At 46.5% G+C, this 26,263-nt stretch overlaps 1 protein-coding gene across 2 annotated transcripts in view; it reads right to left on the reverse strand.

Moving 5' to 3' along the window:
- The window catches only part of Fam171a1 (family with sequence similarity 171 member A1), a 119,909-nt gene that overhangs the window by 21,931 nt on the left and 71,715 nt on the right, over positions 1 to 26,263 (reverse strand). For both annotated transcript variants that reach the window (XM_075970499.1, XM_075970500.1), the window contains exons 3-5: positions 22,910 to 23,002; positions 9,669 to 9,827; positions 3,531 to 3,707 (exon numbers count right to left, since the gene is read on the reverse strand). In XM_075970499.1, the coding sequence (XP_075826614.1) occupies positions 3,531 to 3,707; positions 9,669 to 9,827; positions 22,910 to 23,002 (429 nt within the window). The remainder of the gene's footprint in view (positions 1 to 3,530; positions 3,708 to 9,668; positions 9,828 to 22,909; positions 23,003 to 26,263) is intronic.

The following is a 26,263-nucleotide window of genomic DNA, read 5'->3' on the forward strand; positions in this document are numbered from 1 at the left end:
AGCATCCGATATGCACCTGTACTCCTTGGATTACAGCACCTTTCTCTACTTTTTAAGCATATTACTCCTACTCCTGCTCACTGGTCTCCCCATAAACTCCTCTAACTCTGTCTCCCTCTTTTCCGAGTCCTCTGGTGATGACAAAGGGTCCGTCTGGATAGGCTCACCTCTCTACCTAAAGATTCTAGATCACATCTCCAGCACCTCTTTATCACATAATATGACATTCATAGTGCTCCAGAATCAGGACATGGAATATTTGGGGGGACATTTTATAGCTCATGACATAAAAATTATTTAAATAAAGTTTTATTGTTAACTATATGCAGAGTACACTAGTGAGGGTGAGCATGCTTCTTTAATATATTCATTGTCATGGCATATGTGACATGCAACAAATTCTGCAGAAAGCTTCATCACATTGGGAACATAGGTTTTAATATTCCAGCCCTATTCACCCATATTCAAATACATTCATGTGATAAATAAGGAGGCAGGAAGGAGGGAAATAAGAATAGTAAGGACATAAGCACCAGGATTTTGATAAGGGGGGGGGTGGGGTGGAATCCAATGTCAATCTTCTCCTTTGCAACCATTTTCCTAACCAATCTCTCTCTCTCTCTCTCTCTCTCTCTCTCTCTCTCTCTCTCTCTCTCACACACACACACACACACACACATCTCTGTCATCTTGTTTCCAAATGTTATATCTTAAATTCTTCTGACTTTAAAAAAAGAATTCATTTTTACTTTTAATTGTGTGTATGTGTGAAGCGCCTGTGGAGGGCAGAAGAGGACGCTGGATCCCCTGGAGCTTTAGGTCCAGATGGTTTGACCCGCCTTATTGGGTGCTGGGAACTCAACTCTGCAGAGGAGCTACCTCTTCAGCTCTACTCTGAATTTTAAAAATGCTGCAAACACCCTTATCTGATCAACGAGGGCCTTAACCAGGAGCTGTTCCTAACCACACAAAAGTAGACAGGACACTGCAGGACCAGGCAATGACTAAGTAGGAACATAGTCACTTCTCCACACACTGCTAGTACCATGGAGGCACACACCTGCAGAAGGGGCAGTGATACCTAGGGCACCGGGAGAGGGATTTTAGTGAGCTTTACAAAGCTGTGACAAAGTATCTTATGAAAACAACTGAAAAGGGAAAAGATGTATTTTGGTTCCCAGTTCATCAAGTTTTAGCTCATGGTCAGTTGGCTCGATTGCTCCTTGGGTTTGGGGCGAATTATAGCAGAGCAAAGCTGCTTACCTCATGGTGGCTGGGAACCAGGGACTAGAAGAGGCCAGAGTCCTTCAAGGTCATGCCCCAGTGACCTACTTCCTCCCCCAGGCCCTATCTCCTAAGGGTGTGAACCCCCTCCAATAGCACCATCTACTGAGAACCAAGCTTTTAGCCCAAGACATGGGGAGAACATTTGAGATACGAACCAGAACAGTTTTGATGGGTCTGTTAGTGAAGTGACAAGGCCTGAGGGGGAAGTGTCAGTATGTCTGGACAGTGACTGGGAAGGAGAGAGAGACAGGGCCTGGCTCCAAAGAGACCTGCGTGCCATGCTCTGATACAAGCTCTTAGAAGTACCACGTAGGAGTTCAGCCTTTGACTAAGAAGGTAACCTAAGCCACACCACAGCAGGCCCAGTGGAAGGAGGGGAAAAGAGGAGGCAGCCAGATGACTCAAGGAGTTGATAAAATGGTTTCCCAGCCCTGCCACAGGAAACCCAGAGAAGGACAAGAAGGCGAGTCTGAAAAACGCTGCTCTTTTCTTCTGTTGTTTTGAGACAAGGTCTTGCTGTGTAGCATAAGCTAGTTTCAGACTCATAGGAGCCCTTTGCTCCAGCCTCCTGATGCTGGGATTTCAGCATGTACTAGTATATCTGGCCAGAAAGCCATTTGATGGAGCACAGCTATAAGATGAAATGACACTTTCCTGCCCAAGTTGCTTTTGTAATGGTGTTTTATCACAGCAATAAAACCCTAACTAAGAAATGCAGTATGCATTAATATAGTGTTATGATACAACTAGCAATGTCAACTTTAATATAGTAATTTAAACTGAAGCAATCTTTAAAAGTTACTTCAAATCAAAAACTCCATGAAAGCTCCAAAGATAATTGCTCTTAAGTGTAGTTGCTAAAATTATGTTTCGACTGATTCAAGGAGTTAAGTACTTAAAAAATATTATTTGATATAAAAAATTCTCACTAGCTAGGGGGTGGTGGTGCACGCCTTTTATCCCAGCACTTGGGAGGCAGGAAGAGGCAGATCTCTGTGAATTCGAGGCCAGCCTGGTCTACAGAGTGAGTTCCGGGACAGCCAGGACTACACAAAGAAACCGTGTCTCAAAAAAAAAAAAAAAAAAAACCCAAAACCAAACCAATTCAAACCAAGACAAACCAAACCAATAAAAACCTTCACTAATCTTCATTATGGTTTAACAATGTTCTGTTGATAGTTAAGAGCTGGTTATAAGCTTGACTTTCACAGGACATAAAAACGTCATCCAGGCTGTGTATGAACATTCGTACATTGATCAAAGATACTTACCATAGCCTTAGTCCATATTCTCCCAAACGGTAAAGGACTGGTGAACTAAGTCATGTATTTATATTCAAAGTGGAAAACTGCATCAAGCCAATGCCACTGACCCTGCAGAACCATGCTGCTGTGGCAAGACACCACCCTGCTGTAATGACAGCAAAAGCGGGAGACAGAACGATCCTGACAGCATTTCTGCTAGCCTGCCCAGCTGGCCTGCCAAGGCTGGAGAGCTTCTACTTGAAGTACCTGAGAAACTCTCGCCTCTCTTTCTCTTATGTCACTGGCTCAGAGAAAAGCAAGCTGCCCGCTGCCACGTTGGAAGCAGCCTTAAGTAGAGGACCACATTGCAAAGAGCGGAAAGCTCTGGCCACCAACCAGCAGGGACTACAGTCAGCTTGTGACTATGGCCGAATCATGAGCATGCTTGCCAGGCCCGGTAGAACCTTGCTAAGCTGAGCAGAGCTCTGGTTGCCGGTCCCACTGTAGCTTTGCTGGGGCCCTGAGCCTGAGCCACGGTCATCAGTGCTTGGGTTCCTCCACCTCAGGAACTGTGAGACGCGAGACGCTCATTGTTATCTCAAGCTGCTAAATTTTAGGGTAACTTCTTAATCAGCAACTGACAACACACACATGTGTGTACAGACAAATGACTAAGAATTAAAAATAGATTAGCATCTTTTTCTAGGCTGTAGGACCATGGGGACTATTTCTTGTTTCAAACAATGTTGGCAAATATTTTTCATTTATTCAGGAGGTAAAAAAAAAAGAGCACATAGTCAAGAGAGATCATAGAACCTTCAGAAAAACTAAAAGGACAAAGTTTAGGAATGCCAATTTTAGCTCTCATGGCTTTACAGATCCCCTTTAAATTAAAAACAAAACCAAAACAAATCAAAAGCCAAAACCAAAACAACCACAACAAAAAAATAGACAAGGAAAATATCGACTCCAGAGGCATGTTCAGGGACGCTAGCTTACCCAGCTTCTGGTCAAACCGCCATGCTGCGGCGTATGCATTGTGCCTCAGACTGCTCTGTATGGCCAAGGGCACAGTGACATAGATGGGGCCATCCACCAGCACCGGTGTTCCATTGCTGCTCTGCAGGTGCACACTGACGGCTGTGACGGGGGTCAAGTCATACCGCGTGCTGTTTCCTGCAAGGAAGAAGTATGTCCATCACTTGCTCGGAGGACTTGGGGCTGCAGAAACCCTCGGAGGAAAAACAGTCGCTACTATCACGTACTGGTCAGGGGCTCTGTGGGCATCAGTAACCCTCACACCCACAACCTCATGAGGCAGTTCAAACCCACATTTTATAAAGAAACAGGTTCGGATGTGGCAGTAGCTTCCTGGAGGGCGTATACTAGTTAGCGGCAGAGCTGAAGTCCAAGTTCAAGTCTGCCAGGTGTAACAAACTGTGCCTTCATTGTCCACTCTCTTTTGCCTTCCTTTCCTTTCTTCCTTCTCTCTTCCTTCCCTCCCTTCCTTTTCTTTTTCTTTTCCTTCCTTCCTTCCTTCCTTCCTTCCTTCCTTCCTTCCTTCCTTCCTTCCTTCCTTCCTTCCTTCCTTCCTTCCTTCCTTCTTAAAGGCAGGGTCTTGCCCTGTGGCCTGGAACTCATGATCACTATGCTTCAGCCTCTCAGGGGTCGAGAGTACGACCATGGTGGAAAAACCTCTTCTCTAATACAAGATAAAGCGTTTGGGGGAAGCTACAGAAAAAAGGCTCACAAAATAAGCTCTGTTCATATCACAAGACATACATCTACAGGATATACTATACACACACCAGCAACAAGTCAGCACCTTAAAAACACATATTTTGGAGACCATGCTTTAAACAAAAATTTTGTCAAGGATTGGTTCAAAATATTAACTACTTCTACCAGAAGTACAGGACTGAAACTTAGACATGGAATGCGTATGTGTTGTTTTAGTGGCATTGTTATTTTGGTCTGTTTATAAGGAATTTGATATCCCAGTTATTCTCCATTAGAGACCTTTTATCCAAGCCAGTGCTTTAATGACCGTCTATAGACAAGTTAAGAGAATGGGAGTGATATTTATGTACTTAAGCAATCCATTTCAGATTTTTCTTTAGTGAAATACAATATCACACAAAATACATTCTGTCATAATTTTACAACTTTGCCTTAATAGGATGGATTTCTTAGTGATAAAACGTTAAGGTATTTTATAATACAGAATCTCTTATATAATACAATACTATTTATGATTTATTTACTACTGCTATTTCTATTTATACTATGCCTTACTATTAAGTAGAAAGACAGATTATAAGGGTGTTTATTATATATATATATATATATATATATATATATATATATATATATATCCATCCTATATACTAACCTACCTATCTGAGCTCCTGTCAGTCTCCACTTTGGACTAAGAGTAAACAGTCAAACCAAATGTACTGAACTTTACAGTTTCAACAATGATGTAATGGCTAAGTCCTCTATGGAGTAATCTGTAAACAACAATGACCATTATACACCCATCTCTGTTTCTCCACGATGACAAAGGAAGGCCTGCTAAAAAGATTTCCTCAAAATAATGAAGTTGGAACCACAGAGTCGAGGTCAGAAATATTTTAGTTAAGAAACCATTTTGTTTTGGGATAAGAAAATGGAAGATCAGAATTTACCATGCTTCTCTGGAAAATGCACCGTGGACTGAGGCATACACATACCCACAGCTTAAAGGTGACAGGCGTGCAAAGTCAGGCCTACCCTGCCCTGCTCCTAGCCATCAGACCCTTTCAACGAGGTATTCCTTAAACCCAGAGACGTTAGGTGACTCACGGGATGCTGGATGAGCTGCAGACACAAGGTTTCAATGAAGAAGAGTGTCTTACTTTGCTAAGCCCCATGCAGCAGAACCTGCTTGCAAACAGGTAGGTAGAAAGTTCTAGAAAGAGCACCTCCATTCTTCTTACTCAGCATCTTTACATCCCCTTTTCTCTTCATCTGCATCTCCCTGATTTAGGGAGATAGGTTTCTGGAGCCAGCTGCCCCTGCCAGTTACTTCACTCCCCTGAGGGCTGTTTCTCTGACCTTCACAACTAAGGATGCTGGGTAGGTGAGAAGCCCTCTTGAGTGTGTGGACGTAAATATTCTCAGCTGCATGCATGCAGAAGTAAACCCCGCAGAAACGAGCAGATGAACTGAAAATACTATGCTCTAGCTTCCCATGCTGACCCGCTACCTTTAGAGAGCGCCAGCTGAGGCAGGCCTGATGGGCGTGGGGCTGCACCTGTGCTCCGTACCTGGCACTCACACCTGGTAGGCTAAGCCAGGATGCCAAAACAAGGCCAGCCTGGGTTACACAGTGGGACCCTGAAGACAGGAAAAGAAAAAAGGAAGAAAGAGGATAGAGGAGAGAAGAATGGAAGAAAGGAGGAGAGAGAGAAAGGGAAGGAGGAAAGGAGGGAGGCAGAGAGGAGAAAGGAAGGGAGGCAGAGAGGAGGAAGGAAGGGAGGGAGGCAGAGAGGAGGAAGAAAGGGAGTCAGAGAGGAGGAAGGAAGGGAGGCAGAGAGGAGGAAAGGAGGGAGGCAGAGAGGAGGAAGAAAGGGAGGGAGGCAGAGAGGAGGAAGGAAGGGAGGCAGAGAGGAGGAAAGGAGGGACGCAGAGAGGAGGAAGGGAGGCAGAGAGGAGGAAGGAAGGGAGGCAGAGAGGAGGGAGGAAGGGAGGCAGAGAGGAGGGAGGAAGGGAGGCAGAGAGGAGGGAGGAAGGGAGGCAGAGAGGAGGGAGGAATGAAGAAAGGAAGGGAGGAAGAAAGGAAGGGAGGGAGAAAGGAAGGAAGGAAGAAAGAGATGTAGGTTTCACCTCTGCTTTCTGGAGGCTCTGCCCTCTCTCTGTGCTCCATGAAATGCCGTTCCTACTTTACTCCACCCCCATGTCTCTCCCTCTACCCTCCCATTTCTTTATTCTCGAGTGACTCAGACTTAGAGGCCTAAATGATTTCTCTTCCACTTCTTGCTATGAGATTCCAGTCGCACCCAAGGTACTGTGTTATGTCTGTAACAAGGCTTTCCTTCCTGCTCTACCTAGATGTTACCTGGCCCTCTGTGTCCAGGTAAAGACATGTGTCAGGCCACCCAGGCGAGGGAGGGCAAGGACCACTAGATGGTGTCCCTTTAGCCTTCTGACCAATTGGTTGCTTATAACAAGATGGGTTTTATCCAGCCCTTAAGAGTCTCTTTGTCCTTATGTTTTAGTACCAGTCTGAAGTCTGAAGTTTTCTGAAATTTAAAAGATAGGTGCTACAATAACTCTGGTGAGGTCTTTGCAAATATTAAAAAATATCCAAAAACGGATCCTAAATTCAAAACACTTTAGCATTCAGGCATTTTGGATAAAAGATGAGGTCATCTTGCACCAACTTTTCAAGGTCAGCAAAAATGGTACACCTTAGCTATTTTGCCCTCTGGGTCTCCTTGGTGTTAGTGGAGGCTATTTCACTGAGACCCACGGGAATGGTATAGAGTCTCGGTCTTTCTTAGGGACTTCGAGAAGAGTGTAATTCTAGAAGGCGGAGTGTCTTTGGCCTGCGTAGGAGAAGCAAAGTAACTATAGGGCCAAAGAGAGCCTGACCACAAACTAGCCCAAAGCCTGCAGCAACCTACTGTATTCCAGATGCCCTGCTCCACGGAGCCCAGGCCCTATGTCTCCCAGGATAACTATGGATACACCATAGGTTGGCTCCCTTTCCTAGTGGATCTCAGAAAAACTTGGATCCTCTCTCAGGCAACTGATCTATTTTGTCACTGGAAAAACAGTTTAATGTCACCTTCTGACCTTTTCCTTTCCTCTGAAATAAGACTGATTTTTTAAAATAAAACATGCTTCTAAAAAAATCAATAGTCCTGTGCTTTTGTTTTCTTCATTGGCTGGGCTTCTCAAGTTTCATAGTTTATTCTAGCACTACTGGAAGAGGGACACAGAGTATGAACGAGCCTCGAGTGAGGCTGCTCCTCTTTGCTGTGTTTTTGACTATGCTACCTTTCCTCAGTGCAGCCTATGAGGACCTCAGGCTAGAAGTCTCCAGGATCTGGAATCGATACGTTTCCCCCAAGAAAGTTTACTATAGATGATCACTACACATCTGTGTGATGGCAAATGACTGGCATTCTAATCATGTGATCAGTCCTCAGTAACTAAAGGAAGAAACATTTCTCAAAACAAGAATCAAAGATGGAGGAAAAGCAATTAGTTACCAAGTACCTTTCCTCCAACTAGGAATTTATTCACAAGCTACAAGAACGAATGAGATGTTTAAGGTTTACAAGTCTTTCTAGAATCACCAGTTCATGCAAAATCTTGGAAAACCGAGTTTTAATCAAAGCATCCCTGGGGACTGTAATATACCTAACACTAGGTCTGCTTTTCAATTTTATGCCATGTCTAAACATAAAGGGTGATAAAGAGGCATAGGAGAGAGAGGGGGAGAGGGAGAGGGAGAGGGAGAGGGAGGGGGAGGGGGAGAGGGAGAGGGAGAGGGAGAGGGAGAGGGAGAGGGAGAGGGAGAGGGAGAGGGAGAGGGAGAGGGAGAGAGAGAGAGATATGGATGGATTCAGAATTCCAAGATCTGGAACCTTTCCTGCAGTAGCTGGAGGTCTGAGGCCCATGCTGTCACTCAAGAGGAGAAAGGTGCAGCAGCTTTGGTCCTTCTCTGATAAGGAATTATCACTTTTCTTCTGTCTGGTGACTCTTGGTTTCTCTGATCTTGTAAGTCCTGTGTCTAGTCAGAGAAGTGATGGTGACAGAGCTGATTTAGTGTGATCATCAAGAAGATTTTAAGTCAACTTCAAAGCCTGGCTCCTCTCTGGAGGTGTGTGGTGTAGTGGTATTTCAACTGTATTTTAATAAACAAAGCTTGCCTGAAGTTCAGGGCGTAAAACAGCCCCACTGGTCAGCCTTACAGACCAGGCAGTGGTAACACATCCCTTTAATCCCAGTAGCTAGATTCTACTGCACGTACTGGCTTTGTGGGAGCCTAGGCAGTTTGGATGCTCACCTTACTAGACCTGGATGGAGGTGGGTGGTCCTTGGACTTCCCACAGGGCAGGGAACCCTGACTGCTCTTCGGGCTGACGAGGGAGGGGGACTTGATTGGAGGAGGGGGAGGGAAATGGAAGGCGGTGGCGGGGAGGAGGCAGAAATTTTTAATAAATAAATAAAAAAAATCCCAGTAGCTACACTAGTTGCCATAGAAACCAGGCAGTGCATGACTTTAATCCCAGTGGTACACACCTTTAATCCCAGCCCTAGAGAGGATTATAAAATGGGAGGAGACAGCTCTCAGACACAGTCTTATTCTGAGATTCCTGGAGGCAGGATCGCCATTTTGGACTAGGGTTGAGTTAAGAGCCAGTGGTTGGCTGCTTTGCTTTTCAGATCTTCAGGCTGAACCCTAATTTCAGTCTCTGAGCTTTTATTAATCATGCTTCACTATGGAAAGCCTCCACTGGGGACTTTACCAAATCCCCTTTGAAAGGAAAGGAGGGTGAGCATCCAGAAGCAGAGAGGAAGACGTGGGTGAAAGCTGATGGCCACAGCCAGAAATAGCAGACAATGTTCATACTTCAGTGTCCCATCTATAGCGGAGCATGGAATGTCACTCGCTCATCTCTAGATGTCACTGGAACCAACCCTTCCCCTCCCAGCTGGGCACAGGGCGAATGAGAGGGTGGGGCCGGGTGTCTCTTGCTGTACAACTGAATGAGACATTGTGGCACCAACATTCAGGAGTTAAGTGGGCTAGGTAGAGATCAGAGGGGCAGAAATCCTTTGTTTCTGATCTTGTACTTTAAAAAAATTTACAATTTCAATTGAGCTGAAATATTAAGTCCAACACAGGAAAGCCCAGGGAAAGTGCTTCAGGCTCTTGGCAACTGCTGAAGGGCTCAATGAGGAAGCCAACAATGGTGGTGCAGACTGAATACCTCCTTAAGCTGGTAAAAGGAACAATACCAACCCAGAACCTGTGATCAAGGCCCTGCTCCCTCTCCATTTAATGTGAGCACCTCTCGCCATATCTAAAAACTCACAGAGAAATAGTAAGGTCCACCCCGAAAGAGAGGAGACTCCAATTACCTGTTCCATTTCCATCCAGTCCTCGCAAATAAGGAAAGCTGTCTACCTCGGATGGGGAGCTGGCGGCGGTGAGGAAGGCGGTGAGGTCGCTGTAGCTGGTGTTCTCGGGCAACCTCAAGGCCCTTCTCTGGAAATGAACGCGAGGCTGTGGCCGGGCACCTGCAGGGATCAACCTCTGAGTTACCTCCCCAAGGAGCCGTTTCCGTTTCAGAAAATGGCAAGCCATGAAAGGCTTCTCCAGGGCTCCAACGTTCTTCCCCCGCCCCTGCTCCTTCCCACATGGCGTGCCATCCATCCCTCATTCACCAGGACACAGGGATGTGACAACATGCTATTATGGGGCGAGAAATAATAGCCCATTGTCACATTTGTTTTGACACAGGATGTTATTTAGGTTTTGAACAAAAAGCTTTCCCCAAGTTCTATTTGCGACCAGTCTTTTCCACTGCGCGGTATTTGGCTATGGATAGGGTAAAATTTTGGGAGAGTCTCAGTAAACGACATAGGGAAACGGCAATTAATCTCTTCACACAAGCAATGCAAGGGATATGCTTTGATACATCTACAAAACCTTCCTCTAACTTCCTGAAAACATCTGATTTAATGCCACCGACCAAACTGAAGCAACAAGGGGGTGCAATGTGCAGTCCTGGAAAGAAACGAAAACAAGAGCCCCCACCGCCCAAGATGAACGGTTTTCTTCCTGAGGAAGCTGCCGGGTGACACGGGCTCTGGAGTGTTTCCTTCTGGACACAGATGGTGTATCAGATTTGGCAAAGATGCAAAGTGGTCCTCCCTCCCCCAACTCCATCCCTCTGTGTAACCACTGGACTGACCCAAGCTTGTGGTGTCACTTACAGCTTACCTGTCTCCAGATGCCATGATCATCTCTGTTTTTGCCTAATATTGTGGTGATGGTTACCAGACATGAAGGAGAAATAATTTTGTACAAACTTGGCAAAGATGTCCTTAAAATTAAAATTACATATACCAGCTTGAATTGACTTCATTCTGCTGTGCTCAGTTTCGGGCTCCTTCCATCCCTTTTCACAATGCATAGAGGTCCTAGAATATTAACCTCACCCAGAGACCAAGTCTGTAAAGTGAACTTTGAACTTCTAGGATGGGAAGTGGTAACTTCCCTAGAAATTTTCTGTGATATGGGAGTTTCAGAGCTCAGAGAATTGATAACACTAAGACTGTCTTCCTACAGTAAGGCTGACAGCCACTATGTGGGCAGGCTGTCCGGGCTACACTTGTCTGTGTACGGCTAAGGTGGTAGAACATTACATGCTTCTTCTACCTGCTCACAGGCCAGGAAAACACAGGTTCAGTCCCAAAGCCAAGGGAGCCAGGGCTCAAAGCCACCGCTCCCTCTCTTTGGTCACCTCTCACACTAATCTGTCAGGCAAATGCCAGGCTACCCAGACCCTGTCTTCATTTGTAAAACAGAGTGCCAGCCTCCAGGGATCCCCTTACACCACCATCTCTTAGTTCAGTCTTCTAAACCCTGCTCTCTCCTTGGTCCACACTGAATCCAAATCCCTCAGGGAGCCCACAGGTGCTATGGGCCCCATGGGAGCTGTCTGCTCTCACCCCTTTACCCACTTGGCTGGACAGCCTGACTGCCTCTTTTGTTCTCCACTTCCGCTGAGCTCTCTGAGGTGAAAAGTCAACATCTCCCTTTTCATCTCCTCATCTCGACTACACAGGATTATTTTCCCCAATAATGGCTGATGCGGCTGCTGATGTTCAGCGAGTGTGTCACCGGGTGGGCACCTACATGCCACAATCAGGAAGAGCAAAGAACCCAGCTAATCTGAAAGAAAGTATGGCGTATCTAAACAAGAAAGGGCCAAGAGGGCGCTGGACTTCATGAGAGCAAAGGGAGAAGGTGGAATCCAGGTCAGGTATCCGAGAACAGGGCTGGGTTTACGTGTCTCTCTGGAGCCCTGCATAACTTTGATGAGATGGGAAAGTTTATGTGCAGGGGCCTCTGGCAGTGAGGAATGGAAAATTACTTAGACAAGAGAGAGGCTGCTAAAAGGCAGGTGGAGGTTCACACTGGACTCAGGACGTACATCCAACAAGGGCTTAGAGAACTGCCATAGGATGCACAGAACCACAGACCAAAGCTCAGGGGCGTTGGTGCCTCCTTAAAACTCATTCTCCCATCCCTTTCCATTTCCGAGAGGGGCCTGTGTACCGCATGCACTCTGATGGAGATTCTCTCTGCCTCTCTCTCTCTCTGCCTCACCTCTCATGTCACCTCCCACCACTTCCTTTCTTTGTACTGGAGAACCTGGGCTGTCACCAGACAATCATGGCCATCTGTGCTAGCTGGAAGGTAGGCACACCTAGGGTTATGGCAGGGCAGGAAGTGGCAGGTCCAGCTGAACTGACACCTGCTGTGACTGGCGAGACATAGATGTCACCCGCTGAGGGAGCCACACACTCTCAAGTACAGGCAGAGGACTATGGACAAGTCTAGGCAAAACCTAGGATCGGCGAAATGGCCAGAAGACATCTGAGGGTATATATAGGCTGTACCAGGCCACAGTGTAAACAAGGTCCAAGTGGGCATGTGTGGGGCTGGGCGGAGATGCTGTGCTCTTTAGCCTGCCTTTCTTTAGAGTTGCTAAGTCTTCATGTCATTGTCTGGGAGCAGGAAGGGAGTGGGAAAGCCCAACATCACTGGTTGCCTCTAAATTCAGCAGCAGCTGCTTGGAACCTCTCTTCTCTTTAGACTTAAGGCCCATCCTCTTTTTCAAATGCCCATATCCCGACTTACCAAAAGCAGCAGATCACCTACTCTTTTCTTTCCAAACTTCTAAATCTATTTTTTTCCCCTCTTCTCTTCTTTTCGTCCAAGGTCAAACCCAGCCCCTATCCTAAATTCTGCTTTCTTGTTTATGCCATGGTGAACCTTTACTAACTGTTCCTGCCTTTGCCAACAATCTCTTTGTCCACTGGTGATTCCTCCTTCAGCAATAAACATTCCTGCATCTTTCCTATCTCAAAAAGAAAGTCGCAATCACACATGACTTTCACTGTGTTCTCCCCGTATATGAATGCCTGTCTTCTTCCATTCTGCCTTCAGTGGCATGGCTTTCACCCACAACCCAACACGGCAAGGTCCACTTCTTGGCCTGCATCCCCTGACCTCTTCACAATGGGCCACAGTGTTTATCAGCATCACCCACAGTCCCCTCTTTCTTGGCATTCATACTTGACCTCTGATTCTTTCCAGACTGCAAATCCTCATTTGCAAGTTCTCATGTCAATCCTTTCTTCCTCCCGCTGGCTCTAGATGAAGCAGCTCCTGGAGGGTTGCTATCCATCACCTCTTCTTAGTGGCTCCCCTTCACAGCCACAGCCCTTTCCAGTCCCGGGATCTTGTCTAAGCTCCTCACTTGCATCTCCCTCTGTCTTCTAGATAGTTCTACCAGACACCTATCTGGCTTTCTAGGACCAGCATCTACTGTCTCTCATTTAATGAACCTATGTTCTCTCCAACCCCCAGTTTTGATCCAAGTCAACATCACTTTCCCTTCCTTACATCTTACACAATCCCTCTAGTGCCAAGACTGGCTACTCTTCCTTTGTTAACATTTCCTCCCTTCTCCCTTCTTCCTCTACACAATAAGACTATGCACCACCTTTTGTCTCAAGGTCTCCCAACTATCCCCCTGCTTCAGTCTTAACCTCCTTTTCCATTCCATCTATGGGCACATTGACTGTTCAGAGATGCCATTCTGACCATGGACTTTTCCTGCTCAGGAGACATCAGTCTATACCACTTAGCAAATGTATCATGACAAACACTAAAAATAAGTAGATCAAGATAAACTCAAACTACTTCATCTTCTCCTACAACAGAGAGGCACAATTCAATCTTTAGAACTTACAAACAATGGGATTGGGAAGAAGGAATTCCACCGTGCTCTTTGGGGTGAAGAAATTAAAGAGGTTAAGTAACTTGGCTAACGACAGTGTGCTTGGAAAATGTAGAAAACTTATGTTCGGCATTCCTTCCTGTCACAATGTCTATCTCAAAATAGATGCTCTATTTATGACCAACCCGCCTCCATCATCTGGCTAAACAGGACTGTGGGGCTGACTGTTTCTATGCATGTGGTCATACTTGTCCCATGCCAGGAACTCCCTCTTGCCCCTGTTTCCATACTTTATGTATCATTCAAATGCATCTCAAAGTCCACTACTTTTATATAACCTCTCTCCATCCATCTCAAGCTTTATGGTCTGTTTGTATTTCTCTTATGGTCTTGAGTCTCATTTATATGAATGTTTGTATGTCTTCATCAGAGGCACGATGAGAAAAAGAGCACTCAGTGTTTTTTTGCTACCAGTAATACCTATGGAACTGAATGTGGCGAGCCACACCAAGCAACTCACTATGTTTCAACAATGCTATGACTTAACTGAAACTAGATTAGGACCATTAACACCTAGGGTCCAGAAGTTCTCTGTTGGGAGTTGCCCTGTGCATATTAACATATTGAATGACATCCCTGATTTCTACCCATCAGATGCCAGTTGAAGTCCCCAAGATGTGACAATTCCAAAGACCCCAGAAGCTGCCAAGTGTCCTAGGGTACGTGAAATTACCACAGTGGAGAACCTCTTATTCTGTATCTCTATATTCTACAAATCTTCATAGCTTAAGCAACTCATATGAAGAGTCTCATGTATAGTAGACACAGGATATATTATAAACAAGAAAAGAACAAAACTCTTATATTCCTGGAACTCAAGAGCAAAGGAGGCAGAGAGTGAAATGGCTTGATTATCATAATGTCACACATCCCAGAATAAGAGGGAGATGACAAAAAATGATCAACTTTAATAATGAGGGGCTGACTGTCCAGCAAGGAAGTTTCCTAGGTGGTCCTTGTCTGGAGGGCTGCCATGAAGGGCCAGATGAGACCAGGCGACAGACAGGAAAATGCAGGCATGCAAAATATCACACATAGGAAGGCTGAGGAACATGCAGGATATCACATATGGGAAGGCTGAGGAACACACAAGATATCACAAATGGGAAGGTTGAGGAAGCATATGTGAGCCAAGCACAGGCTCTGGTTGTGGGGATAGAGGAGACTTGTGAAAGGCATGGTGCCTCCAGCTCAAAACCATGAAGAATGTCCAGGGATAGCAAGAGTTTAAGGATGGGCCCGCTGCTAAAAAGTTCAAGGGGGAAACAAAAACCAAGGTGGTGGCACCAGGGGTCAACCCAGAAACGGGAGACTACGATGACAATGTCAACCACGACTAGAGTGGAAAGCCACTTTTGGAAGAGGAAGTAGGCAGGGAAATAAGACTGCACGACAGAAGCCGAGAAGAAGCGAACACAGGGGCAGGCAGAGAAGGTAGCTGCTTGAGAAACAAGGGGCAAGGAAGAAACAGGTGGTGTCGGGATGCCTGGGTGAAGTCAGGCAGGACAGTGATTGGCCAGGAGCGGATCTGAGGACCTCAGGTCTGGAGCAGAACAAGAGCATTGTGGAGAGCAGCGTGAGGTCAAGGTTAGAGGAGCTTAACAGCATGTGTGCAGCCATGCGTGCGGCGAGGGGTGACTTTTCCAAAGGTTGGGAAGGAAAGGGAACAACTTGAAGGAAAAGGGGTATGAAAAGGGTTTCTTTTCAAAGGTCAACACCTTGAGTAACAGCGAGAGGCAAGAAAGGCCGAAGAGAACGCTGACGCAGGATTCGGCACATGAATGGAGGGAGGTGCAGAAGGGGCAGCAGGACCCACTGGGGATGGGACCCACTGGGGATGGGAACCACTGGGGATGGGAACCACTGGGGATGGGAACCACTGGGGATGGGAACCACTGGCGATGGGAACCACTGGGGATGGGAACCACTGGGGATGGGAACTACTGGGGATGGGAACCACTCATGGAAGGACAGAGAAGCAGTGGGAAGGGATGCTATCATCACACATCGGAGAAGGAACAAGAAGACAACTGAAGATGTCATTCCCTGAAACATGTATTTTCTTTCCCTCTGAAACAAGAAACGAGAAGATTCCTAAAAGGAGGGTGTATGTGGGGTAGGAGGGGCTTTATGTTGCACAGAACACCTGGGGAAAATAAAGGGACTGTCCAGGGAACTTGAAACTTCTGAGGGGGGGCGATTGTGGGAATGGCAGGATAGGTCTCCAGTCTGGTCTCCATAATTTCCTAGTAGCTTTAAAAACTATGTGTTTGTGAGTGTGATCATAGGCATACACATGCCACATTGTGCATGTGGAGGTCAGGGGATTACACGGGTGTCAGTGTGCGCATGTGGAGGTCAGGATTACACGGGTGTCAGTGTGCGCATGTGGAGGCCAGGGGATTACACGGGTGTCAGTGTGTGCATGTGGAGGTCAGGATTACACGGGTGTCAGTGTGTGCATGTGGAGGTCAGGATTACACGGGTGTCAGTGTGTGCATGTGGAGGTCAGGATTACACGGGTGTCAGTGTGTGCATGTGGAGGTCAGGATTACACGGGTGTCAGTGTGTGCATGTGGAGGCCGGAGGATTACATGGGTGTCAGTGTGTGCATGTGGAGGTCAGGATTACACGGGTGTCAGTGTGTGCATGTGGAGGTCAGGATTACACGGGTGTCAGTGTGTGCATGTGGAGGTCAGGATTACACGGGTGTCAGTGTGTGCATGTGGAGGCCGGAGGATTACATGGGTGTCAGTGTGTGCATGTGGAGGTCAGGATTACACGGGTGTCAGTGTGTGCATGTGGAGGCCAGGGGATTACACGGGTGTCAGTGTGTGCATGTGGAGGCCGGGGGATTACATGGGTGTCAGTGTGCGCATGTGGAGGTCAGGATTACACGGGTGTCAGTGTGTGCATGTGGAGGTCAGGATTACACGGGTGTCAGTGTGTGCATGTGGAGGTCAGGATTACACGGGTGTCAGTGTGTGCATGTGGAGGTCAGGATTACACGGGTGTCAGTGTGTGCATGTGGAGGCCGGGGGATTACATGGGTGTCAGTGTGTGCATGTGGAGGTCAGGATTACACGGGTGTCAGTGTGTGCATGTGGAGGTCAGGATTACACGGGTGTCAGTGTGTGCATGTGGAGGTCAGGATTACACGGGTGTCAGTGTGTGCATGTGGAGGTCAGGATTACACGGGTGTCAGTGTGTGCATGTGGAGGCTGGGGGATTACACGGGTGTCAGTGTGCGCATGTGGAGGTCAGGATTACACGGGTGTCAGTGTGCGCATGTGGAGGTCGGGAGATTATATGGGTGTCTCTGTGTGTATGTGGAGAAGGTCAAAGGACAACCCTGGGTGTTAAGTTTTCACCTTCAACCTTGTTCATTTGAGACAGGACCTGTCATTTCCTGCTACCAATGCAGGCTGCCTACCCTACAAGCTTCTGAGAGCCTCCAGCCCATCTCCCACATTCCCAGCAGGAGTGCTGGGACTGCAGCTGCACATTACTGTGCCAGTCTCTTACATGAGCTCTGGAGGTCCCAACTTAAGCGATCAGGTGTGTGTGGCAAGGGCTTTACCCTCTGAGCTAACTCCCCAGCCCCTTCATCTCTCAGCATCTTGGGATTCACTTCTGGATTCTCTCCTAAACCTCTCCCCAGAAGATTTCAACTAACTGGTTCTTCAGCGATGCACACAAACTCTCTAAGAAAACAATTACGATGTTCTCTCTTTTCATCCTTTTATCAGTCTTGATGACAACTCTGGAAGAAATTTGCCAGCACTTTACAAGTAACACATTTTCAGCCACAGCCTGTACTCAGGGAAATCCCCCTAGCTTGCCAGTAACTCAGTGCCCCCAGTCACTCAGTGCCCCCCAGTCACCCAGTCACTCAGTGCCCCCAGTCACCCAGTGCCCACCGTCACTCAGTGCCCCCAGTCACCCAGTCACCCAGTGCCCCCAGTCACCCAGTCACTCAGTGCCCCCAGTCACCCAGTGCCCACCGTCACTCGGTGCCCCCAGTCACCCAGTGCCCCCCAGTCACTCAGTGCCCCCAGTCACTCAGTGCCCCCCAGTCACCCAGTCACTCAGTGCCCCCAGTCACTCAGTGCCCCCAGTCACTCAGTGCCCCCCAGTCACCCAGTGCCCCCCAGCCACCCAGTGCCCCCCAGTCACCCAGTGCCCACCGTCACTCGGTGACCCCAGTCACCCAGTGCCCACCGTCACTCGGTGCCCCCAGTCACCCAGTGCCCCCCAGTCACTCAGTGCCCCCCAGCCACCCAGTGCCCCCCAGTCACTCAGTGCCCCCCAGTCACCCAGTGCCCCCCAGTCACCCAGTCACTCAGTGCCCCCAGTCACCCAGTGTCTCCCAGTCACTCAGTGCCCCCAGTCACCCAGTCACTCAGTGTCCCTAGTCACCCAGTGTCTCCCAGTCACCCAGTGTCTCCCAGTCACCCAGTGCCCCCCAGTCACCCAGTCACTCAGTGCCCCTAGTCACCCAGTGTCTCCCAGTCACCCAGTGCCCCCCAGTCACCCAGTCACTCAGTGCCCCCCAGTCACCCAGTGCCCACCGTCACTCGGTGCCCCCCAGTCACCCAGTCACTCAGTGCCCCTAGTCACCCAGTGTCTCCCAGTCACTCAGTGCCCACCGTCACTCGGTGCCCCCAGTCACCCAGTGCCCCCCAGTCACCCAGTGCCCCCAGTCACCCAGTGCCCACCGTCACTCAGTGCCCCCCAGTCACCCAGTGCCCCCCAGTCACTCAGTGCCCACTGTCACTCGGTGTCCCCAGTCACCCAGTCACTCAGTGCCCCCATTCTCTCACTGTCATAAGGCTTTTTCACAGAGTCACAGTAACACTCAGCATGATCACTTGCCTCACTTTTAAAATGCAAGGGCTGTGACTGCTCATGACACCCTTATTAGAAGCATGTATTTACTGTGTAGCTCATGTTTTGCAGGCATGCTCATTACTCTTTCTAATTCCATGAGAATTACTTTATCAGTGTATAGGGTTAAAATTCGCATTACTGCCTTCTAGTCTATCTACAGAGAAGGGATAATATTTTTTATTTTTAGAAAAGTTCTCATTAATGTGTTTTATTTGGATGTAATTGTGTAAACCTTCAAGTTAAGTTTCATACACAGGTCAGGGAACAATGGCCTCTTTCCCCGCTGGCCCCTGGTATCCATCTCTCCTAGTGACCTTTATTCTTTCTGAGCTTTTCCTTTAATGCCACCTAACACAATGCAGCATCATGTGACCTTGTACATAGTTGGTGGTGTGGCATTTCCTACGTGAACTACTGTCAAGCTTGGGGAACCTTTCTAGGACGCGCTGGCGCAACATGCCATCTGAGCACTAAGCTTATGAGCATCCAGCTTATAGTGCTGTATGAGCAGGCAAGAATTTAGATCCATTGAAAAATGACATATGTAACAAAATGTGACCAGTAGGAGGCTAAAAAACATTATGTTTCATTCATAAATTTGGGATCATATTGATTTTGCAGAATGGAACTGATTTAGCAAATGATGGCAAAAATTCCCATTTATTCAACTACATATGACCTTCCTTCCAGTCAGGAAAAATCTTGGAATCAAATGAAATGATGCATTGTTAATACTGCCTTGACTCTATTGAGATAAGAAATAGTATAATTAAACCTTTCAAGCTCATGAAGTAGGATAAGCTTTCAAATTAACCAAATATCTGTAATGTCAGGAAGCCGGTATGGGCATGAAACTACAGAAAGGAAGAAATTGCTCTAAGATGGCTTCTGATTAGTTGCAGGATTCAGTTCTCCCTCCCCCAGGGTGTGTGTGTGTGTGTGTGTGTGTGTGTGTGTGTGTATCTGTATGTTAACTGTATCCCCAGCTCCAATCGTGGGGAACCTGCTACAAAGGAAGAACAAAGAACAGATGGATTCATTTCTGTTTACTTGATTATTCAATGGCTCATTGGGTACCTGTCAAGAAGCAGGCACAGGGCCTGGGCTTGAGGAAACTAAGATGATGATACAACAGCTTAGTTAATGAGGAAGAGTACATATTACTGCTAAATGTTGCACACACAGTGGTCTATAGCTTGTGGCACTGTTTTGAGGGATTAGGGACCCTTTATGAGGTTGGGTCTACCTGCAGGAGCGGGTCCCTGGGTTGGGACTTTAGAGTTAGACCCAGTCTGCTCTTCAGGTCTAAGTGCTCTGATCACTAGTCTGCAAGATGTAATAAGCGGAGACACCAGCTTCAGCTGCCACATCTTCCCTACCATCATGGACTGTTTCCTCTTAAACTGTGAGCCAAACTAAACCCTTCCTCCTTTAAGTTGTTTCTGTTAGGTGTCGGTTACAGCACAAAAAAATAACTAAGACGGAACATCAGTAAACATGGTGGAAAAGGGGATGATGCCATTTAAAAGACTAAGGACTCCCAGGTTAGAGGGTTGTTCACAAGGATGAAAGGGAAAGAGAGAAACTTACTGCCATTGGAGGATGGGAGCCAGAAGACCCTGAAGGTTCAGGGGCTGGTGCTGCCCATGCTCAGCAGACGTAGGGTGAGTAGGCCGAAGTGTGTGGGGCTCATTTGCACACTAAAACTAGTCATTGCCATGACTACACTAGCCCCTTGCCCAGTGGACTTCATTCTGACCTCCTACTAAATTGCTTCCTGTGCTTCTGCTTCCTTCCTTGAACTCACAGGCGGCCTGTCCACAGCCCTGACCTAGCCTACATTTCATGACCATTCATCTGCAATTCACTTACCCCTCAATGGCTTAGTAACTTTGTGTTGGGTGTTCATTCCAAACCTACGAGCCATGGCCAGGAGGGGTGAGGTCATACTATTCCAGGTCCTTACCAACTAAGTTGGATGGCAAGGCAGGAGGTGTGACTTGTATCTCCAATGGAGATACAGGAAGGCCCAGAGAATGTGGTTTGTAGGCTGGCCTTGCTGTCCAAGGAGAGTTTAAAGTCAGAGTGGAAGATGGAGTGAGATGGCTCAGATAGGAAGGAACAGAACAAACTGAGCTGGGCTATTAACGTAGTCCATGCAGATGAACACTAAGTAAGGAGACTGAGGCTGGACCACAGTGGCCTGTGGGATGGCTTAGTGAGGATGAGTGAGATGGAAACCTGGAAGAGAAAGGACTAGAGCTTGGCCTCACGAAGACTAAGTCAACAGTTCAGTGTGTAACACATGGGGAAAGAGACAGTCAAGGCATGAGGTGTAGCTTCATGACTGACACCAGCTCCAACTCTAATGCAATGGCTGTACACCAGCATGCTGGCAGGAGGCACCTGCAGAGACCCACCAGGGTCCTGGGAGCACAGGCGGGCAACATGTGGGCAGCAGAGAAGAACACAGGTGTGTGCAGGCCCAGGAACTGTGATGGTGAAGCTGACTCAGGCTGTAAAGCCAGGCTTCTAGTAACTGGTTTTTGACTCCTGGAGGCCTAAGAAGGGAAGATAAAGGCCACACAAAATTGTGCAAAGGGAGGTGACTTCTACAGACTGTGTGTGACAGGGACTCTGGAATTCTTCAGAAGCCTCCTCAGAGTTACAAGAGCAGAGAGCCTGGTGCCAAGCAAGGCTTGTGGTTGACAGTAAGGAACGTAAGAGGCAGTCCTGGAACTTGCTCTGTAGACCAGTCTGGCCTTGAACTCACAGAGATCCATCTGTCTCTGCCTCCCGAGTGCTGGGATTAAAGGCATGAGCCACCACCACCTGGCTTGAAAAAAAGCAGTTTTAAAGCAGGTGACTAACCTGCTACCTCTGTTGAACACAGTGGTATCAAGAGGATGAAGTGGTAACTGATGTCTTTGGGGTCGGGCAATATGGAGGTTGTAAGTGACTCTGACTGCAGTAAAGCTAATGAAAGATGGCCTGTAAGTCCATGGGCCATGGACTTAGGCCATTGAGTGCTGAGGGAAGACTCAAGCCTAGCACTGTTGTCTCTTACGAAAGAGAAAACAAGAACTTTACTGCTAAATGACACCAAAATCTGCACCTCTGTTTCTGTTATCTCTCCCAAGCCTAAGTCATAGATGTTGCCAGACACTTCCTTTACTTTTCAAATTCATCCTCTAAAGTCAGTAGCTGTATATGAAACTCTTTGTATCTCCCTGCCTGTCTCTGCTAATGAAGGAACAAATGAACATACTTCATTTCTAATGCTACATAGATCTGTGTGATAGAGAATGATGGGCACTGGTCTCTGCATATATGTGGGGCACCGCTTGGAATACCAAAAGTCCTGAGAGGTCCTAGTCTCTCACAAAAAATAGCAGAGCACTTTTTGCATAGTTCAGAGATAGATGCTACATAGCCTTTAAATCATACCCAGTACATTGGAAGAGGAATGTAAACAGTTCTGTGAGGGAATAATGGCAATAGAGGTCTACATATGTTCAGTTGTAATACATTTTAAGTAAACAGATAATTAATAAAATCTTTTATTTATGTGTATATGTGTCTGTGTGGGTGTATACGCGTGTATGTGTGTGTTGGCGCCCATGAGGCCAGAAGAGGGTGGGGTTGGATCTCGTGGAACAACAGTTACAGGCAGTTGTGAGCTGCCTGATGTGGGTGCTGGTCCACTGTACTAACTGCTGAGCCATATTTCCAGCCCACACAATTTTATATGAACCTGCAGCACTGAACCCTAGAATAATCAGGCCCAGATGTAAGCACCCCAGCAAATAAACCTTATAGAACACTCAGCAGCACCAGGAAATATGACGATTCTCTAGCCTGTGGTGGAATAAAATGATCTCAACACAAAGAGATATTTTGTGTGAGGCTTATTCTCAACTTGAATCCCGTTACTGATGAGAAGAGGGCAAATGCCTGGAACCTTCAGTGTTAACATATCTTAAGAGCCAAGTGGGTTCGGGTTCGGGTTCACACACACAAAACACACAGAAAAAAAATAGGAGGCAAGGAAGAAAAAGCCATACCCACACACTTACCACCTTTGTGAGTGACTGTCTAGGCCACATAGACGGGGACAGCGACCCAAATAAGATGAGCAATCTTAGGATAGAGATGATGGGGAACATAGCAGGGAGGCCCCCTTTTTTCCCCACATTAACTTAAAGAATTGCTCTGGGAGAAGTAATTTTACAGCCAACTTATAATATGCTTGAAATGCAGACTCCTCAGGGGGACAACAAACACTGCATCTGAGCTATGGATAAATTTACTGTTGCCACCATCCAATAAGACTATTAAATGTTAGTGTTTGGCCCAAGTGTTAGTATTGTTTTTCTTTTTAAATATGAAACGTACCTTGGAATCCTGATACTATCTGGACAACATCTTCATAGACCATCAGAGTGGCAGAGCGTTCAGGAAGCAGGCCAAGGCTCAGAGAGGAAAACACTGTAAGAACAAAATGGACATAAGGGAGCTCAGTTCAGTTCAAAGGCTCACTCTGACTTTCTGGGTACTCGGCATTCTTCCTACTTTCTTATTTCAAACCAATCAACAATATTGATTTTTTCTGAAAGATGAGTGAGACACATTCAAAACGCCAGTCTTGTAATAGTCTTGTAATAACTACTGTCTTGCCATGGTCATCTTGAGGTTTTTTTTGTTTTGGGTGTGTGTGTGTGAGGGGGGGAACACATGTACAAATGTGTGCATGAATGTGTAAAGGTCAGAGGTCAACTTTCAGCATGGTTCGTTCCTCAGGCTCTCCACCTTGTTTTTTGAGACAGGATCTCTCCCTGAGACCTGATGAGAACAGACTGGCTGGCTTGCAAGCCTCGGGGATCTGCCTGTTCTGACATCCTCAAGGCAGGGATTACAATTGCGCACCACCATTCCTTGGTTTTTATTTTTTATTTTTATATTTTTTACATGAGTGCCAGGGAACAAATTCAAGCCTTGTTAGTATGACTGGATTATCTTCTCATTTCCTTTGTAAGAGATCTTAGTGAAGTAAGGCCTCTTGACACTGGAGTATATTAAAAGTTATTATGCCTAGAATATATGGGTATACATTATACACATACATATGTAATGTTAGGTATTAGCATTAGAAAAAGTATAAAATATGTACTTGGGATCACATATGCAGTATGTTCAGACTGTCCCTCCCCAAACTTAGAAGTAATAACACAATGCAAATTATACTAATATTTGGACTTTTAACTTTGATTCACAAGGTCAACATGTTTCAGGGCAGATGCGTGTTGTGATTTGGTTGTGAAATGAGCTTGAACACTGTCCCCAGCTGGTGGCACTGTTTTGAAAGGTTGTGGAATGTTTAGGAGGTGGAGTTACAGGAAGTGTGTGACTGGGGACAGGCCTTGAGCATTTCCGGTCTGTCTTCTGCTTTCTGACCATGGACATAATGTGGTCGGCCCTCACATGCTACTGCTGCTATGCCTCTCTTCCTGACAGACTGTGTTTCTTTTTAAACCTGAGGCATGAGAAATCCTCCTTTTTTCAGGCATTTTGTCACATGCAATTTGAACTTGAGGGGAAAAAACCATGCAAATAATTCCACTGTAAACTAACATTTTCAGGCTCTTACTGACAGGTCAGATGTAGCTCTAAGTTTACTGATTTGGATACTTTAGCTAAGCATTAAAACAACTCTAAGAAGTAGGTATTATTCAAGTGCGTGCTCTTCAGGGAAGGAAACAGGTTTATAGATACGGAAATAACTTCCCAAATATCCCCCAGCTGAGAGGCGGGGGCTGAGATCTCAGATTTGTATATGGGTATAGCAAGGGAACAAAGTGAGTTGCCAACCTGGGTAACTTAGTGAGCAACTATTGCCACAGCAAGCTCTTTACTGACTGGGCTTTCTCCCCATGTAAGTATGTAAGTAAGTATGTATGTATGTATGTATATTTGAGGCATCATTTCACTATGTAACTGAGATTGTCTTGGAATTCCCAGGGAAGCACACACACTTGAATTATGGGTCTTCACTATGACTGCAGGAAGTAACTCAACTTTCTATGAAAATATCAAAACTTAGAAAGATCAAGTGTTAAAGATCCTAATGATTTTGTAGTTCTGGCTTTCCACAAGCATCCCCCCCTCCCCAAACTGCTGGTGTGCATCTGCCCTCCCCTCTAGTCAACATTTAGCTGTGGCTCTGTTCCAGGACTATGCTATATCATGAACAGAGCACATAAACGTGGGCTGTGCCTTCAGAATCACTCATTATAAGGTGACCATGACCCATAGGAAACAGAGGACAAGCAGAAGGGGACAAGAGCCATGACAAATCTAAGAACACACTTTGGTGCTATGGAAAATGGCCTGACAGTTCCTCAGATACTCAACACACAATGACCAGCAATTTCCCTGCTAGGTACAAACTCAAAAGCACTGAGGCATGTTTGTGCAAAAACTTGTGTATGTATGTTCACACAGCCACTGTCCATAACGGCAAAAGTGGAATGAGCTCAAATCAACGTCTGTCGACTGAGAAATAGATGAAGCTTGGCATGTACATACGAATGAATATTGCTCATTAATAGAAAGGCATGCAGTACTGACGTGCCACAAGAAGGATGGCCTGTGTATTAGTTGTTTGCCTTGTTGAGTGACAATACTGGACCAAAGCAACTTAAGGAAGGAAGCGTTTATTTGGGTTCATGGTTGGAGGGTACAGTCCATGAAGGCAGGGTGGCTATGGAAGTGGGAACTTGAGAGCAGGCCACACAGTCCGGGAGCACGGGGCTATGAGCGTTCCTGCTCAGGGTGCTTTCTCCTTTTAATTTAGTCCAGGACCCAAGCCCAGGGAATGGTTCCATCCACAGGTGAGGTCGCTCTTCCCAACTCATTTAATCTAGAAGATATCACAGGCATAGCCAGAGGCTCTTTTTCTAGGCAATTCTAATCTGACCAAGCTGACAATAAAATTAATTATCACAGCCTTGAAAACATGCCGAGAGGATGGCAGGCATAAAAAAGCCACATACTGTCTGATTCTATTTATATACAATCTTTAGAACAGGCAAATCCAGAGACAGAAGGCAATTTAGAAGTTGCTAGGAGCTGGAATGGATGGGAAATAGGAAGTCAGAGCTAATGGATACAGTTAATAGAGGGTGATGGAATGTGCTGGAAATAGATAATGGGGACATGATAACTGCACAAAGCCATCAAAGATACATTTTTAGAGTTTCATGATCTACCAACTACGCCAGCCAGGCATTCTAAAGCATGCATTATTTAAATGGTGCTCTTTGTGTGTAGTGTACATGTGAATATGTGTATACCTCATGGTGCATATGTGTTTGTATGCACATGGAGGTCAGAGGCCAATATCAGTGTCTTCCTTTATTGTTTTCTACCTCATTTTTTGAGACAGTCTCTCACTGAACTTGGAGCTCACTGATTTGTCAAGACTAACTGGACAACATGCTCAGAGATTCTCCTGCCTCTGCTTCTCCAGCACCAGGACTACAGTGTACAACACTGTGTATGCCTGTGTTTCACTTCGGTGCTGGAGATTGACAGTCAGGTCCTCATGACTGCACAGCAAGTACTTTACTGGCTGGACCATTTCCATAGTCTCTACAATGGTGTGTTTTATGGGTAGTTGAAATTTATCTGGTACTTGGGAGGTTGAGGCAAGTGGATTGAAAATTCAGGGTCTATCTAGATGACACAGTG

The sequence above is a fragment of the Microtus pennsylvanicus genome, chromosome 4, assembly GCF_037038515.1.
Source record: "Microtus pennsylvanicus isolate mMicPen1 chromosome 4, mMicPen1.hap1, whole genome shotgun sequence".
Classification (NCBI taxonomy): domain Eukaryota; kingdom Metazoa; phylum Chordata; class Mammalia; order Rodentia; family Cricetidae; genus Microtus; species Microtus pennsylvanicus.